At 50.4% G+C, this 17,780-nt stretch overlaps 3 protein-coding genes across 3 annotated transcripts; 2 read left to right on the top strand and 1 right to left on the bottom strand.

Moving 5' to 3' along the window:
- The first annotated feature begins 1,343 nt into the window (after window positions 1-1,343).
- Window positions 1,344-16,991, top strand: LOC108155852 (prolyl 4-hydroxylase subunit alpha-1). The gene is made up of 10 exons (XM_017286964.2): window positions 1,344-1,820; window positions 9,235-9,424; window positions 13,824-13,975; window positions 14,057-14,213; window positions 14,275-14,462; window positions 15,458-15,627; window positions 15,699-16,181; window positions 16,255-16,320; window positions 16,387-16,552; window positions 16,628-16,991. Exons 2-10 carry the CDS (start codon window positions 9,243-9,245, stop codon window positions 16,711-16,713), a joined length of 1,650 nt encoding a protein of 549 aa, XP_017142453.1. The 5' UTR covers window positions 1,344-1,820; window positions 9,235-9,242; the 3' UTR covers window positions 16,714-16,991.
- LOC108155861 lies at window positions 4,128-5,789 on the bottom strand. The gene is made up of 2 exons (XM_017286979.2): window positions 5,653-5,789; window positions 4,128-5,600 (listed from the first exon to the last, which is right to left on the bottom strand). The coding sequence occupies exons 1-2, from the start codon at window positions 5,704-5,706 to the stop codon at window positions 4,752-4,754; spliced, it is 903 nt and encodes a 300-aa protein (XP_017142468.1). The 5' UTR covers window positions 5,707-5,789; the 3' UTR covers window positions 4,128-4,751.
- Window positions 9,431-13,576, top strand: LOC108155851 (putative uncharacterized protein DDB_G0271606). Its single transcript, XM_017286963.1, has 2 exons — window positions 9,431-12,864; window positions 12,935-13,576. The coding sequence occupies exons 1-2, from the start codon at window positions 11,464-11,466 to the stop codon at window positions 13,268-13,270; spliced, it is 1,737 nt and encodes a 578-aa protein (XP_017142452.1). The 5' UTR covers window positions 9,431-11,463; the 3' UTR covers window positions 13,271-13,576.
- Window positions 16,992-17,780: the final 789 nt, after the last annotated feature.

The following is a 17,780-nucleotide window of genomic DNA, read 5'->3' on the forward strand; positions in this document are numbered from 1 at the left end:
TGATATCAACGAAATTTTACCTGAGTACTTTTTCGATATATATATATATATATATATGTATATATACATACATATGTCGGGTTTTTAGTAGAATTCTGATTTTTTTCCATAGAGACACTTCCGATGGTGTGGGCCAAACTCTCAAAGGTCAGCAATGGGACAGGCAGTGGACAGGAACAAATTTTCAAATGGAACACAAAAGAACACACTAAGAATAATATTAGGATCCGAAACGTTAATCATTAGAATCGCCCGCAATAATGTCCAGCTGCCACTCATTCACTTTCAAACAATTTCTCGTTGGCGCGCACCACTCGTATCCAGTTGATAGTATCGATAGCCGCTTGGTGGGAGTTGCACTCTTTATTGTGGGAATTGATTTGATTTTCTAGGTGGGTATGATTTATTAGTTTCGGCGGTTTTACTCAAGTTCCTATTCTGTTTAAATAAAGGGGTTTTAAGCTTAAATCGTTTTTCCATCGGTATATTTGCAGTGTTTCTCCTGCAACGAACAAATGAGTTTTGATTCAAAATACCTAGGTGTGTACATTTAAAACTTTTGAGTGGCCTACAGAAAGAGGTATGGACGATTGTCAAAAACAGACAAGGCAGGGGACAGCATCGAATTCCTGATTGTTTGCCATCAAAATCTCAATTTTTCAAAAATGTCCGAAAAAAACGTTTTTTATGGCTTATATGAAAAAAAAACGGGCGCAAATGTTTGAAAAGTACACATTTCCCCTTCAGGTGTCGCTTTTGTTAATTACTCAAAAGTGTAGTTAATATTTGTAGCCAATGTGTAGATAGTGTGTAGTCACCATGTAAAGAAATTAATTTAGCGGAAATTGTTGTTGACTCTTTTGAATAAACCTTATTTTATGAGCAATGCAATGAAGATGGGAATTTAAATTTAACCAGTCTTGTAGGAAATTGCTTAATTAATCGGATAAAATTATGTGGACAGGGAAAATTGTGTTATCTAGCTAATAATATTCGACGGAATATTAAAATTGAACAATAGAAACGACTATCCTCTGTCGTTTTTTTTGTTTGACCATTTTCGCAGAAACATCTTATAACGCAAAATGCAATAAAAGCAAGTGGTTAGAATAAGCCAGTTAAGTATAAAATTGATTCATTAATCGGATAAAATTATGTGGGCAATGCTAAATGTGCTATATAGCTGAGAATATTCCACGGAATATCAAAAACGAGGAATATGTAAAATAGAACTTGACTTCGTCAGTATATTTACGGTATATTTTTAAAATGAGACGGTATATTTTGTTATATTTCTGAGTGAGGACGGTATATTTTAACGATAAGTCCGCGGTCCACTGTTCACATCTGTGAAGTCGGGAATGTACAGATGTAGTCTGTTTTTATTAATTTTTTACCCGGCGCGAACAACGGACACAAAAGAATTCTGCGCAGAGTAAACGTAAACCAAAGAGAAGCAATTCATAAAATAAAACATAGATATGTGAGAAAGGCATTATTAAGAAAGAAAAGAAGAAAGAAATCAGACTGAAGAGTATTTAGGAAACTCGACGAGGACTGTGTGTGTGGTCCGAGTGCATTTATTTAAGGTACTTTAAGTGCGTGCGCGATAGATACGTGAAAAGGCATCTCTATAATTGTGCGGGAGTGCAATGCAATCGTGGTGTTCCCCACCCAAGTCGGCAGCGGTGTGAGGGTCACAGTGAAGAGCGGTGAAAAGTGCAAGGGACTGGAAGGATAACCACAACGACGCAGGTGTCTGTCCTTGAAGGCGGAGAAGAAAGAATCACAGCAACAAGTCCAGAGGAAACCGAATTTATGTGAGTCTGAGCGTACGCCATCCATCCATCCATTCATCCATCCATCCAGCAGATACATTGCCCAAAATTAAGAATAGAAATGTCCGCTGGGGCTGACGTGTCTTGTCCCGCTTCCGCCTTGCAGTGATAACAGAATGGCTGGGAGGGATCGTCATAGTCTTAGAGCTGATATTCCACACGGAATCTGGGGCAGAAAAATTGAATTCGATTTTGATTAGAGAGAAATGTTCTCTATCTGGAATATGGAATGTGATTTTTCATCATTTAACTAGTAGAGCATATTCTAGAACATGTATGCTATGTATGTATAGATGTATGTACATATGTATGGGTGCGTGTATGCACTTGTTGTCACCACATGGAAACCATTCAATTGTCAGCATGAGCGCTCTCCTCTCCTCGCATCTCCGCTGGCGATAAGCGGCTATACATATATCTGGACTCGAAAATGTCTGTGTAGGCATAGACTTCTATATGTTTGCCTCTGTGAGCGAGTGTTTATATAAAGGCCGGGAATAGGGGGACTGGCGGAGGAAGCTGCTTCGGTCGTCCCGTCACGTAGTCAATTGTTGGCGTTTGTTTTGGTTTTGTTTTCCTCTCTTCTGCACTTGCACTCTCTCTCTCCCCCTCTCTCTCTGCTTCGCTGGAAGGAAGGGAAGGGAATCCACCCTCGTGACTGGAAGGAACTAGTGCAGGCACAGGAAGGAACATGGAACTGGTTCCAGGCGCATGCCTTGCCAACCATTACGAATATCCTTTCCCCACGTGTCCTGTGTCTCCGCTTAGCCAGGACATAACCCCGAGCGTTTGAAATATATTGTTATTCCAATTAGAATAATTTCTCTCCACTCGACTGGCGGCTGCCGATTCTCCACAAATTGGAGGCTGGGTTCTGATGATAAATCAAGGAATTATCTGTTTTTTAAACACAATCGCAGAGTGGAGCGGCTGCAATAGATTCAATTAACTGGCGATTTGTTTTAATTAATGAGTTTCACAAATTACATTCGGCGCGTTCATCGGATCGGATCGCCAGTTGCGTTGCCCAATATTTGGTTAATATTCGCTAATTAGTCGAGCAATGAGAGTCGTCCGTTAACCGGTTACTCATGTTGCACCGCAAATAGAGGTGGATCCGGGCACCATCTCCGCCCAGTCCGATTCCATATCTGACGATAATTTGAAAACGAAAGTCACTCGCGGTCCAAATACAGATACATGTTTGGGGGGAACGGGAGTGCAAGGAAAGTGTTGACTACTTATCAAGTGGGGGCTCCGGCTCCCACTGGCCCACTTCCCTGCTGTCTGGCCAAGTGCCCCTGCCCGGGCCCCTTCCTCTTGCCACGACTCCCTCTCGAGCTCATCTTCATATCTGGCTTTTTTATGAACACTTTGGACCGGTTTGCGCTGCCATTTCATTTTCATTTATGCTCACATTTCAAGGTGAATTGTAATATTTATGTGTGCACACGCTCCATGACGGCATCTGTCTGGCATCTTCCACGGGGATCCGGACTGGGGAGGGGACTGGCATTGGGACTGGGATTGGGATTGTCATTCATTGCTAATTAGCAAACTCGTTGAATGCACTTGAAAAGCTCTCTCCCCGGATGGATCCTTGCTTCCTTGCTTCCTGCCTCCCCATCTGAATCTTTAATGCGGATGGGATGTCATTTTCCCCAACCAATGGGGACGGACGGGTTCGGGTTCGGGTTGGGGCTTGGGTCCGTCGCCCATAAAAGTTCAGCGCAATCAAATTAACGCTTATGGAATTGAAAAGTTTGTCCTAGTCTCTGCTGTTCTCTCTGTAGATAGTAGATAGATACATCCGTACCCGTACCCGTAACCCGTAACCCGTACTCGAACTTGTATTCGCAGAAGTGAAACTTTTGCCTGCAGCTGACAAATCACATTACCCTTGGGTGACTGACTGTCTGTTAAGGATGGATGGCCTCTGACCTCACACTGCGTTGACACTGCAACATGTGGCAAGGCTAACCGAATTACACTTAGCACACACAAATTGTTTGCCCAGTATCCACAGAATCCACAGAATGAGGTGGTTAAGCGGGGATAGTACAGAGACAGAGAAAGAGACACTCTCCGTGCACTTGATATCCCAAGGGTGAAATCCTGGAGATGAGTGCCATGTCTAAGAATCGCTTTCCAATCCTTGGTTACGGGCCAGAGACCCTCTTCCAAGTTAGAGCAGATCCAAGACTGGGGCTTGATAATGACGATAATGAGATGTGGTTATCGAGGAGACGAGACGAGACGAGCCGAGACGAGGCGCGTCTAACAGGCCCATTAAGTCACTGAATTAAAAGAAAAACTCGACTCGGCATCAAATTACAGTGTAGAAGAGACCAGCGACACTGAAGACTGCCGTCAATTCGATTTTAATTATGCATTCGATCAGGCAAATTGGCCAAATCGAGTTGTGGGGAGTCAGAGCCAGAGTCGGAATCGGGCGTACGCGCTGGAGGAAGCCGTACCCAATGCGAATTCCGAATGGGCAAATGTCACAAAAACCAAAGAAGCGAAGCAGCAGAGGTACAATAGGCTATATAGCTAAGGTCAGTCCGGGGGTCTGACATTTAGCAGACGGACAGACAGACACTAAAGGGGGAGCAGTTTGGCGACTTCGTGCCACATTAACAGCCAGCGGAGTCGGAGTCAGAGTCGGAGTCGCCACAATTCTCACAGAGTGCCAGGGGGCCAGGTTGCCAGGGTGCCAGGGTGCCAGAGTCTGGGCCCCGCTCCAATTGGATGCGGATGCATAGTTTTGTGTCTTTTTTGGTGGCTCATAAATGTCGTTGGCTACTGGTTGCTGTTTCTGCTGCTGCTGCTACTGCTGCTGTTTCTGCTGCCTCTGAGTTATGACTATGGCCCCGGCCATCTCGGACTTGCTTCGGCAGCTACCTCCGCTGCTCATAAAATTGATGAACGACATTGTGTGGGCCAAGCGAGGCAAACCACATGGACGGACGGATGGATGGATGGATGGATGGATGGATGGATGGATGGGTGAGGTGCGGTGCGGTGGGGTGCAGGAGGAGGCACCTGCCTGCCAGTCAGTCGGCCTTGCCAGAGAAATAGCACTGTCCTGCGAAATTTGCACCTGAATAATGATGTCGGGCTGTTCAAATTGTCTCGTTGCATTTTTATAGAATTTCCGTTGCCTGTCGACAGTTTTGTTTGAGTGGGAGGAAGGGGAAGGGGAAAGCGACAGTGGAGGCAGGGCAGCAGCAGCAGAGGAAGCAGGGAAATATGCTTTTCACGATAAGCAGGGGAGCATTGTGACATGCACAGTGGATGCTCCCAGAAGTGGACAAATGTTCCATCCACCCACACCGACACACACACACACCCAAGGATACTCCCACACGGGGTTGGAGATGAGGATCCCATACAATGGGCCCGATTCAGGTCAGCGTTTGACACTTTTTTACTGTGGCTCACTGTGGATGCGGCAACAAAGACACCGTTTTTATTTGGTTTTTGCCAGGTGGCAGCGGGATGTCGGCTAGAAAGGAGAAGTACACTGATAAAAAAGGGAGGTATGAACTGAGGAATAAAGTAGGGAGAGTTGTATATCCTGTAGTGTTTCTTTGCTCTCGAGATTGCCTCGCCCAATTCCCCTGAACGATACAGCAGAACTCGAGTCTGGACAGCCCTTCGCTTTCGCTCAGTGAAGGGAAGGGCCACAGTCGCTTGTCGCCGTGTCAGAGTCGTGGCAATTGTTGCTGACGCGGCCTGATAGTGTTCGGTCGTTGGCACCTACCACAAACGTATCTGAATATCTGTATCTACCGTGCATACACATACGTACCTGCTGCCAGCTAAGCAAGCAGTCCATCGTTCCTCCCATCCATCCCTCAATCATCCAGCCAGCCAGCCCGCCAGTCAGTCAGTGGGTCGAGCTTAGTCAGCGATTTGCGCAAAATATTTCATAACATAATTGCAGCACGATAACAAAATTGTGGAACAAAAAGCTGAAAATTCATTTACTTACGCTTCCCTTCTGTGGAAAAGTGCAGTGCTGAAAAGAAGAAAAAACACTGAAGGGGGAAAAGCAACAGAAGAAGAGCCAAAATTGTTTTTCTGTTGCATAAAGCTGACGCATTGGCCGGGCCAGAAACCAGGCAGAAGCGAGCCGAGCCACAAGACTGCAACACGCAAGCCAGAAGGCGGAGGGGAGGAATCCAGAAAGCCAGAAATTGATGAGGCTGCTTTTTTTGAGGCTCCGATTGCGTATGCTTCGTGGGCGGACTGTGAAAAATGGGCGTGGGCATTGTGAAAAGTGCAATGCGATGACGAAAGTCCATTTCATTATGCCCCAATCACTGGGCTCTGCAGAGAACTGGGAGGCAGGCAGGGTAGAGGGGGGATGGTCGATGGTGCGTCAATGCAAATTGATTACAAAGATGGTTAAATGCCACACGAGATGCACACTGTTCCCAATTGAGGCTCACAAGACTATCTCCAGCTCCAGCCAGGGAGAAGGAAGCCGGAAGTGAAGCAAGGACTTCCCTGTTGTTATTACCATTGCAACCAAATGCATCTCTATGGACACAGCCATCGATTCTGTTAATAGTCATCTTAATTTCATTTATCTCTGCGGTTCGGGGTCAGATACAGATACAAACCGAATTAATGTCACTTCTAATTTATAATTTCCGACTGCCCAAAGGTAGACCCATCAATTTCCACACTTTTTCCGGCCAGTTGCACTTTGTAATTTTCTACCAATTACTGAAATGAAATGAAATCCAATTTCGACTTCTGATGTGTGCATCCTCTGACATTTCTGGATGACAGCCGCAGCCACAGCCGCAGCCGCAGCCACCGCCCAATGCCTATGGTAATTAGAGCCGGCTGACATTTTGACTGGCCAACGCTTCCAGCTGAATTTATTTCTGTTTAATATTGATATTTTATCGCTTGAATATTGAATATTTCGCATCGAATCCTGTTTGATCTGCCATTGTAGATTTCATTCAGCTCTCGTTTGAGTTGTGTTTGGACAAAGGCTGTTCCATTCTCATTCTCATTCTCAGTCCCAGTCTCAGTTTTATTCGAACATTAATTTGATTGACCAGAAATGTGAGTAATAGAAAGCCGTCGAGGGTTGGGCCAGACAAGGTGGCAGGTGCTTCTGAATATGCTTGAAAGTGGCTATAAATAGATGGTTGTATTCATAAAAACAGATCATCCTCTGATATTGCTTAATTGGCTGGCTGTAGACGGTAGCTTTTATTCGATCACGGGGTCCATATCCCATGGCATCCTCCGTTTTAGTCATTTTTGTATGCATTCTTTTTGGAATCTTTACTGGAGGAAGTCTTGCTTCGCTTCGAAGATGCAAATCTGGAATTTCATGGAGTTCTCCATGCTTCTTTCTGCTTTTAGAAATACTCCTCAGCAGCAATTATGCAACTCATCAAAAACAAACACTCTTTCCCTGCCTCTGCCTCTGCCCCGTCTGCATTGTTTGGGGGATTCGTGCAAAGTGAAGCAAAATACAATATTCGGTACGGGGGGAGGGGGCATGAGGCATGATCGGTGGGCAGTTCAGTGAACCCGTTCGAGAAGACATTCCTCAGTGGCACACGCTGCAGACGTCATGATGGTGGATGGGGGCTGGGGGATGGGGGGAACCAGTCCCAGAACCAGAACTCCGGATGAAATAGATATTTGCATTTCAATAACTTTGATTGTGTAACGTGTGGTCCGGAGAGGGGCAGGCAGCGAGGGGCCCACTGGGAGCACCGTTATATGTCCATCCACAATGAAAGTTTTCTGTTCTGTTCGGCTCGGATCCGTTCTGTTGCACCAGCGACGCGTATCTGTGGGATACATTTGCATATTTAACGGAGTTCTTTGAACCCGAATTAATCGTCCGCTCTGCTCCGCGCCGTCCAGATGCAGGGCCGCCTGGGCCCGCTCTATCTCCATCTAGAGACGACCCAAAAACAAGAGACAAATGAAATCAAATTAAATAGAATTGAATGTCCGAGTCGTAAACTTTATCGCTCTCGTTCTGATCGAGCATCGGACTGCCGAGAGCCCCAACTAGAAGTGGAAACTGGAATAGATCTCTGACCCGGACCGGTTTGATCTGATCGGATCGGATCGTTAAGCCGGGCAAGATTATTTAATATTTGCTGACAGCCCGTGTCCGCTTAACAAGTGTTAGCCGACATAAATCGCGGCTCCTAAGAGCGGCCATAACTTCTGGAGAATCAGCCTTATGAATACCAGATCTTATCGGGCTCTATTGTCGAGGGAGGAGAGTGCTCCGAGTCTGTCGCCTACTGTCTGCTGTCTCCGCAATCCACTCTGATTAATGCGAGCAATTACCTGCTCGAGTGTGGGCCAACCAATTAATTAATGCTGATTAATAATTCATCTCCAAGTCACTCTCCCCGAGAGCCCATGCCAGCCTTTATGGAAACATCTTAGGGGCAAAGCCAAGTCCTTTGGCCACAGCCACAGCCTGGGACCCACCGCAGTGGGAGCCTCTTCGATATGCAAATCGAATTCCCCGAAAAAACATCTTCGCAGCGCATTTATCTTAAAGATGCGAGTTAACAGCGCGCTGCTAATTAATATCAATTTAAGTTTATTGGCACGTTAACCAAGCCGCAATCCATGCGCCCCACCCCACACCCGAAAACGGAACTTGAATGGCAGCGACAGAGACGGAGACAGAGACGGCGACAGCGACAGCGACTGCTCCCCCTCTCCACAGGTGACTGATGGAGGTACATTCACGAAGGTGGATATTGGGAAATGATTATGGGAGTATTCCATCAGAATGAAGGGTCATTCTACAGTGAAGGAGCTACCGCCTTAGAGTGCGATGGGAGCTAAAGGTGGACTACTAAACTATTCAGAGTGTGCTCTGGACATAGTTCTCCGTGCCATAAGCAGAGTATTCCTCTGTTCAGTGGCATATCCCCGTCCGATTGTATTCGGCTCGCTTTATTGCAGTCGGCGTGTTGCGACAGCAGTAAAGCAATCGCCATAAAACAATCCGCTGGATGGCAGCGCAAATTAAAAAACGCTCATTAAAATAAATTGCCAAATCCCCAAACCCAGTCCCAGTCCCCCGTCCCCGTACCCGTACCCGTCCCACTCCCCTAAAACCCTGTTCTGTTCTGATGTTCCGATGCTCTATGAGTCGGTCTGAAAGTGATATTAATCAATATGAAAGCCGCTTTCGAGTTCAGTGAGCTTGGCGCTTTCGTGTTCACTTTCCCATTTGGGAGGTGCCTGGACTGGGGGTCGGGGGTCATCTTACACATGGCTGGAGCCGCAGACGCTAATCCCCCGTTCATTCTAGGGGTCTTTCCGCAACTTTTGCCATCTTTAACTTTCAGTCAATCCTTAAATCTGCTTTTCCTTTCAGATCCAAAGATGTCCGCGGACTGGCGACTGTTGGGCGGGCTCTGCCTGCTGCTGGTGGGCGTGGCCGTGAACGGGGAGCTGTACACGGCGCTGGCGGAGATGGAGGAGCTGCTTGAGACTGAGTCGGTGCTGATAACCAACCTGGAGGGCTACATCCGCGTGCAGGAGGACAAGCTGAGCTTGCTCAAGAAGTGAGTATGCGAGTATCTCGAAGATACGGCCACCGATACAGATTAATGGCCTTCGCTTAATCAGTCTTAAGTTTCACATGCAAAAACGTCTTTTATATTTCCATTCCTCATGCAAATGAGGCTGGGGCGAATATCTCGTATATCTTCTAATGAGGGAGTGGGGCAAGCATCCGAATGAAGGCTCAGGTAGTCTTCTGGTGCATTCCGGTAATTGCTTTTGCCACGTGCGTGCCGCGGCAGCTGTTGCACGTCGCCCGCAGACGGAGATGCACCCAGGCAGGCATGTATCTGCCGCGGCGCCCTGCACACATGATTATAGATACATGTACGAGATAGAACCTAAGAGATACACACACAGTCGCTTATGCTTATGCTTATGCTTATGTACAAATGTAACTGCGTGTTTGTTTGTGGCAGCGGAAGCACATGGGGGAGCGCCGAGCAGAGAGCAGAGAGGAGAGAGCAGAGAGGGCACAGAGGATATACCAGATAGCAGAGCGGTGCAGGATGCGGTGAGGCAACTCCCCTAATCAAATAATGCCATATCCAGACCCAGGCACAAGCAAAGGCAGAGGCAGAGGCAGAGGCAGGATCTATCTTGATGTTCCTGTTCCTGTCGCTCCTCGGCTTTGTCACAACAAAGGACAAGGCGAGATCCTCACAACAGCTGACAGCTGTTTGCCTGTCGCTGTCTTGTATCTGTGAGTGTCTTTGTATCTGTGTATCTGTATATGTGTATCCTTGTGCGCTGTCATTGCCCTGCAGTTGAAGTCCCTTTCTGTCGCTCCCGTCGCTCCGTCTGCTCATCATCATCTCTTCGCTCTCTCTCTCTCTCTCTCTCGCTCTCTGCGGGTGTCTATCTGTGAGATACACTACTCTGTCAGTGGATTGTGGCGCGTGTCGTCTGCTGGCAGGAGTTGAAGTTTTAATGCCGCTTTAAATTTTCCAACTGACATCTCGCCACCAGGCCAGCGGGACAGCTGTCCAGCGCCTGTGCCCGACCGCTCGGCTAATCCCTTTGACAGCCAGCTCCAGCTCCAGCTCCAGCCTCAGCCCCAGTCCCTGCCTGACCCCCCGCTGAGCATCGCCCACCCAGTGAAACTTTGATTTGATTTTGGCCTGCGCCTGCCTCTGTCCACGGCTGGCCGAAACTCAATTAAATTTCCCAGCACAGGACAAAGAACAATCTGCGGGAGCTCTGCTCCGCCAGGATATGGCTATGCATATGCACTGCCGGCACATGAGGATATGTGCATGCAATTTGCATAGGGACTCACACAGGATAAAATACGGTGGAGATATGGGATCTCCCTGGCGTGCCACTGAAACGTAACGGTCGCTGCCGAGGGGTGGGGCATCCGCGAGCTCCGCAGGGAAGGTTTTCGCTGTACAAACACACACACGCACACACACGCACACACACGCACACACACAAAGAGCAGAACGCCGAAATTCGAGGGGAGAATGGCAGTCGTGGTAGTCGAAGTAGTTATGTTATGAGTTGGTAAATAAGAATTATACGAGTAGTGCTGATAAAGAGACCTCGCCCAGGGAATGCCGGCTGCGGCTGCGGCTGCTCCTGCCTTTCGATTCGTTTCAACCCTCGTCGGATCGGATCGGAGCGGAGCAGAAGCAGGAGCAGATGTTTCTGTTTTCTGTTTCTGGCCTAATGGAACGCGCCAAACGGAACGCACAACAGGCATTGTACGGGTGTCTCGGCAGAGCTCCTCTATATGTGTATTACGAGTAAATGGATAAATGGCTGAATGGGGGGGGAGGGTGCGCGGTCGGGCACGATCCACTCGACTGCGCGCCTGCGCAGGAAGTCGAGGAGCCGACGTTTGCCCAGTTCTAGCTTCAGTCGAGTCGCAGTTGTCGTCGCGAGCGGATCGGAAACAGCAAGAGACGGATCCCGGCAGAGAAAAGTGAACCCTAGAAAGTGTACAGAGAATAAGTGAAGTGAAACGCACCCCAAGACCCTACACCCTAGACCCTAGACCCTAGAGCTGAGATCCAGTACAGTGCACAGAACACAGATCATGTCGCAGCACAACTACACGAACCCCGCGTTCTGCCAGAACAGCGAGTTCTATCCGGTGCCCAGCAGCGGCAAGGGCAGCGGCAGCAGTCGGGTGGAGTCCATCTACAACCGCAGTCTGCAGCTGAACTTCGGCGCCGTCCCTCGGCCAGCCCATGTCGCGCCCTCGCCGAGTCGCGATCCCCGCGAGGGTCCCCTGCGGATGCAGCGTAGCATGTCCACGCGATCGGTGACGCGGAAACAGCAGCAGCAGCAGCAGACACAGAACTACCAGCAGCAGAAGCCGAAGCAGCTGCAACAGCAGCAGCAGCAGCAACAATCTTCAAGTGGTCGCTATGCCCTGGTGCCTCTGGAGGAGCTCAACGTGAGCAGAGCCAGCCGGTACGCCATAGTGCCCGGACAGGCGGCCCAGCGACTGGCCAGATCCCAGGACAACCTCGATCGCTATGGATCGCGATACGGACTGCAGTCGGACGAGGAGCCGCACTCCTTCCACGAGGAGCCGCACCAGGAGACGCAGTTTGCGAGCCTGCCGCCAATGCTGAATGGCCTGCCTCCGAAGCAGAACGCCAGCCAAGGACAACAGGGACTGCAGGGACAGCAGGGACAGACGAAGATCAAGCACGCCTTCAGCAGCGACTTCGGCAGCAAGACGTTCCTCATCGTGGACAAGAACAGCAACCAGCGGTACCAGATGGTGCCCACGGCCGAGGACGAGGAGCTGGTGGACGAGAACCAGGAGATCATCCAGATGCACAACGGTCGAGCCCATCGGTACGCGATGATACCGACGGACGCCGACGAGGAGGAGCTGGCCGAGGAGGAGTCCTCGATAATGCTGCAGCAGCAGGAGACGTGCCTCACCACCACGGAGCTGAGTCAGCAGTTTGCCGCAAGGACCTCGACGCCACAGCAGAGGAATGCAGCGGCCGCCACACGGGCGCTCCACGAGCTCCTCACCACGCCTCGGAAGATGCAGCCGCCGCCGCGGCTGGCCCACTCCACGCCCCGCAACGCCGCCCACCACGAGCAGCTGCAGCTGGAGCGCCGCCTGCAGCTCTACCAGAGCCAGCAGATCCTCAGCCAGGTCGCTCCTGCCCCTCCTCCTCCCACACTGCCGCTCCGCCTGAACCGACTCTCGCCGCAGAGACTCCACTACGAGACGGTGAAGGCAGCTCCTGCCCCGCTTGCGGACCGCTCCATGGCCGTGATCAGTCCGCGCGTGCAGGAGCAGGAGCGCGACCTGGAGCAGGACATGAGCAGCATCCAGGGCAAGCCGCAGAACAACAACTCCTACCCGCAGAAGCTGGCCAATGCCACCATCACCCTGGCCATAGTCTCCCTGATGCTCGTCCTGGGCAGCACCATGAATGCCGGCCTCATCATCTACATGATAGCCCACGTAAGTCGATAGTCAAGCAATCCGTGAACTCTCGAAGGATCCCTGGCTAACCTGTCGTTTCTTCCTCCAGTTTGGCAAGTCCTTCTATCTGCAATTCGGTTTGGTGGCCTCCTTCTGCGGCGTAGGCCTGGGATTCCTCGGATTCCGGTCGCGCCACTGCGAGTGGCTGCCGAACCGGAGCTACACCTCCGGCTACATCCTGGTCACCGTGTTCTGCCTGTTTAAGAGCTGCGGCCTGCTCGTCATCCTCGTGCTGGACCCGTTCCCCGGCCTGCCGCTCCACGACGTCACCACGGGCGTCATCCTGGGCCTCTCCACCTTCACCATGTTCTTCATCGGCCTGGGCGTCATGGGCAGCCTCTGGTGCTACCGTCCCCCGCCGGACAACCGCGTCAACGTGGTCTAAGGATCGTCTGACTTCTGCGAGTGGAGTGTACTTTAAGTTCCCGAAATAGATGTAGTCCCCTTCCTTCAAGCACTCGGCACACGGAACGGCTAAAAGACCAAAACTAGTATTATTCATAGAGTTTTAGAGGCGGACTCAGCCTCGCCCCAAGAGACTGTAAATACCATGTGGGTTGTAGTTACCTTACGAGTAGATTGTAGTAGTTTGTTTCTAATCTAGACTGTTTAAACCCCTCCTAACTTATTGTTCATCCTTAGGCTAAGTGAAAGTATCGATAAGCACACAATAAAGGCACTTTCAACAGCACTTCTTGGGGGGTTCCTCAGTGGTTCCTCGTTTGGATTTCTTTGGAAGAGAACACAAATGGGTTACTGATTCTCCCGGTACTCATTTGCGATGAAGAACTTATGGAAATTCAGTAAAGCCAGAAATCCCTCCCTTAATTGCTGGAAAACTTCTTCTGCGAATGTTTTGCCCTGCTCTAATACGATTTGCAAACTCAAGAAAAACACTTGGTAAACTTTCTGAAAACTTTGCTTGATTCCGTCTCCAGCAAAATGGACGAGTACCAGCGGGAGCACGCGGACGCGGCCAGCGATATAACCGCCTACGTCTCGAACCCGATCAATGCCTACCTCTTGACCAAGCGGCTGACCACGGACTGGCGCCAGGTGGAGAACCTAATGGAGCACGACGTGGGCACTGGTGAGTGGGGGCCTCCCTCCACGCCTGACATCCATGACATCCATGACAGCTGTCTCTCTCTCTTTCTCTTTGCCCCTCCAGATTTCCTGCAGAATCTCACGCAGTACCGGAACGTGCTGAAGTTCCCCTCGGACGAGGACCTCAACGGGGCGGCGGTGGCTTTGCTGCGGCTGCAGGACACTTACCAGCTGGACACATCCAGTGTGGCACGCGGCAAGCTCAACGGGATCCAGTACAGGTAAGTGGAAAGGAGAAAGGTCCGACTAAACCCGGAATGACCACCCTTTACGGAACTGCAGCACGGAAATGTCCTCGGACGACTGCTTCGAGCTGGGGCGGCAGTCGTACGTGAACAACGACTACCACCACACGGTGCTCTGGATGAACGAGGCGATGTCCCGCATGCTGGAGGAGCCCCTCAACCAGACCCAGACCTTCACCCGGGCCGATGTGCTGGAGTATCTGGCCTTCTCCACCTACAAGGAGGGTAAGCATCCGGCAGTTGCCTCTCGTTGTTGTCCCCCGACTCGTTTGCATGGCACTTTTGAGGTCCATTTGGCTGCAGGAAATTGCACTCTAGCCAGGTGACTCGAGGTGCACTAAGAGCCAGGCATTAGGTGCGAAAAACTGTTGGCCATCTGCAGTCGCTGCGACAATGTTGTGGCTAAGAGCAGCAGCAGCCCCACCCACAGCCACGTAGTCGGAGCCAGGCCCAGGCCCGGGCCCAGGCTCCAGGCACATCCCCCGCCCATCCTCATCCTCGTCCTCATCCTCATCTACTGGTGGCTTATGAACGTCTTATTACCCATGGATTGCCAGTGCTCCCCTATCCGTTCATCAAAGAGTTGCCAGGCACACGCATCTGTATCTACACTCACTTTGGGTGTACCACCACACGATTTATGGGCGGGTCTTGGGCGTAGCGGAAGTGCCGCCATATTGTGTTGAGGAAGGACGGCAAGCAAAAAAAAAACACGCACGCACACACTTGCACTGACACTCACACTCACACAAATGTGTCCGCCCATGAGGCAAGTGACAGGCTTTCTGTCACCCCTTCCTACCCCCGTTCCTAGGAGGGTAGGGTAGCAGTAGTAGCAGCAGCACACATGTGGGTCGTGTGTCGGGGAAAATTTAAATTCCTGTCTCTGACAAGGTCTCAGAGTTTTGGTTGAGGTTGAGTTTGAGGCTGGAGCCTCACAGTGGAGTGGTGTGCCCTCAAGTGGCAGGCAAACTTATTAGAGAAATAGGAAGAGTCGGGGCCAGGAACAACATTGCAAATGAATAACTAAGCAAGCACCAGGGAAACAATCCAATACAAGTTTTTGGTTCGTTTGGGGAAAAGTAACTTTCCAACTGGAAAATGCACCACAAAAAGAGCCAGAGTGTAGCATACTTTCGGGCACTTGGAGTTATTCTTGTGGCTGAGCAATTTGTGGATGGAATTTACTTCTTGACTCCCCAATCCTCAATCCCCTACAGGCAATGTGGAGAGCGCTCTGGTCATGACCAACGAGCTGCTGCAGCTGCTTCCCAATCACGAGCGGGCCAATGGCAACAAGCGCTTCTACGAGAAGGAGATCGCCCACCAGAAGGAGATGAAGAAGATGAAGGGCGATGACGGCACCGACGAAATGCCCGTCTCCGATCTGGTAAGGAAGTTTCTCCCGGACACAGCTCCCGACCGTCGATTTCCACAGACTTTAATGGTTTCCTTCTTCAGCCCGTGGCCAGGAGCGATACTGGTGAGCTCGGCGTGAAGGAGCGCAAGTCCTACGAGATGCTCTGCCGCGGGGAGCTGAAGCCCTCGCCGAATTACATGCGATCGCTGCGCTGCCGCTACGTCACCAACAACGTGCCCTTCCTGCGGCTGGGACCCTTAAAGCTGGAGGAGGCCCACAAGGATCCCTACATCGTGATCTACCACGACGCCATGTACGACAGTGAGATGGATCTGATCAAGCGCATGGCCCGCCCGCGCTTCCGTCGCGCCACCGTCCAGAACTCGGTCACCGGGGCGCTGGAGACGGCCAACTATCGGATCAGCAAGTCGGCCTGGCTGAAGACCGAGGAGGATAGCGTGATTGCGAAAGTGGTGCAGCGCACTGCGGACATGACTGGCCTAGACATGGAGTCGGCCGAGGAGCTGCAGGTTGTCAACTACGGAATCGGTGGCCATTACGCGCCGCACTTCGACTTTGCCAGGGTGAGTAGTCCTTCCCAGCGAGACGCCCCTTCGTTCCCTGTTTCCCTGTTTATTATGTTTCGAATCCTTGCAGAGAGAGGAGAAGCGTGCCTTCGAGGGCCTCAATCTGGGCAATCGCATTGCCACTGTCCTATTTTACGTGAGTTTCGTGGATTCTTTGCCTGATCCCATAAGCTTTATCTTATATTTCGCGAATCCCTTGCAGATGAGCGATGTGGAGCAGGGGGGAGCCACTGTGTTCACCACACTTCGTACTGCCCTGTGGCCCAAGAGGGGGACGGCTGCCTTCTGGATGAATCTGCATCGAGATGGCGAGGGCGACAAAAGGACACAGCACGCTGCCTGTCCCGTCCTCACGGGCACCAAGTGGGGTAGGTTCTAGCAACACCACATTCTACTTCTCATCTTCGAACATTCGTGACATCTTCTGCTCTTTTCCAAAATAGTTTCCAACAAGTGGATACACGAGCGCGGCCAGGAGTTCCGACGGCCCTGTGCCTTGAACGAGGACAGTGGCGACTTCGCCATCTAGCTTGGGCTCTAGTTAATACAATGCAACGAATCTTAAGTGCGGAGAGGACCCTCTGAATCTCATCCCTCCCTCGTCCTCGCAGGCTGGCCATCGAATTCCTAATGTACATACAGCATCCAGCTGGAAGGCGGCGGCATCTCTTCTATTCTGTACTCACTTACGGACTGCATAGACTGTCCATAGCTATATCATAGAAACCGATTGAATTTATCTACTTTTGTATATTGCCTAGTTTAAATAGTAGAACAAATTGCAATAAATCGAATGCGAAACCATAACAGGAGCACTCTTCGAACGCTCCGATTCCGAGTGCTCCCCACGCTAATGCCCGATTAGTGCCGGTGTCCACACACCCACAAGCCACTGGCTGCCCATCCATCTGTCCTCAGGGCTCATCCATCAGAGGAGCTTTGCCTCGGTTCCATCAGCTGTTAACAGATACGTGTGTGTGTACGTGTGTACACGTGTGTGTGGGGGTGTGGGTGTGTATCTGTGTGTCCATGCATAGAAATCGGCTTACGAGGGCCGCGTTGCATACTCTGCGGTGCCGGCGGCAAATTCGATTTGCCTGAAAAGTGAAAAGTGCATCCATGCGGCAGGCAAGAGGTTTGCTGTGCTGGGGCTTGACAGAATTATGGAGCACATGTCGATGGGATTGGATAATATAGCTAAATGGTGGAGTAAGCTATTGCAACGAGGCTCTGCAAGATGATCTGCACTACGAATAAGGCACGGTGTACGGTGTACCCTTGGAACAGAAGGAGGTATCTCCTGAGAACGGTACGAATAGCAGTATGTCTTTCCCGGAAACTATTACATCTGGAGTGCGAGAAAGGTCCCGAATGTGAGTATTATAATTAAAAATGTAAATGGCTTAGGTCAGAATATTTGTTTATTAACAATTCATTCTTCTGGTGACATGCATCGACACGATCAAAGTACCCCCCTCTTGCAGCCTACAATTACCGGGTATAAAAATGTCCATCTGCACCTGTCGCTTGCTCTGGGAAATGCCAGAGAGGGAGAGGGAGAGTGAGAGAGAGAGAAAGAGGGGGAGAAAAGCAGAG

This window comes from Drosophila miranda, chromosome 2 (genome assembly GCF_003369915.1).
Source record: "Drosophila miranda strain MSH22 chromosome 2, D.miranda_PacBio2.1, whole genome shotgun sequence".
Classification (NCBI taxonomy): domain Eukaryota; kingdom Metazoa; phylum Arthropoda; class Insecta; order Diptera; family Drosophilidae; genus Drosophila; species Drosophila miranda.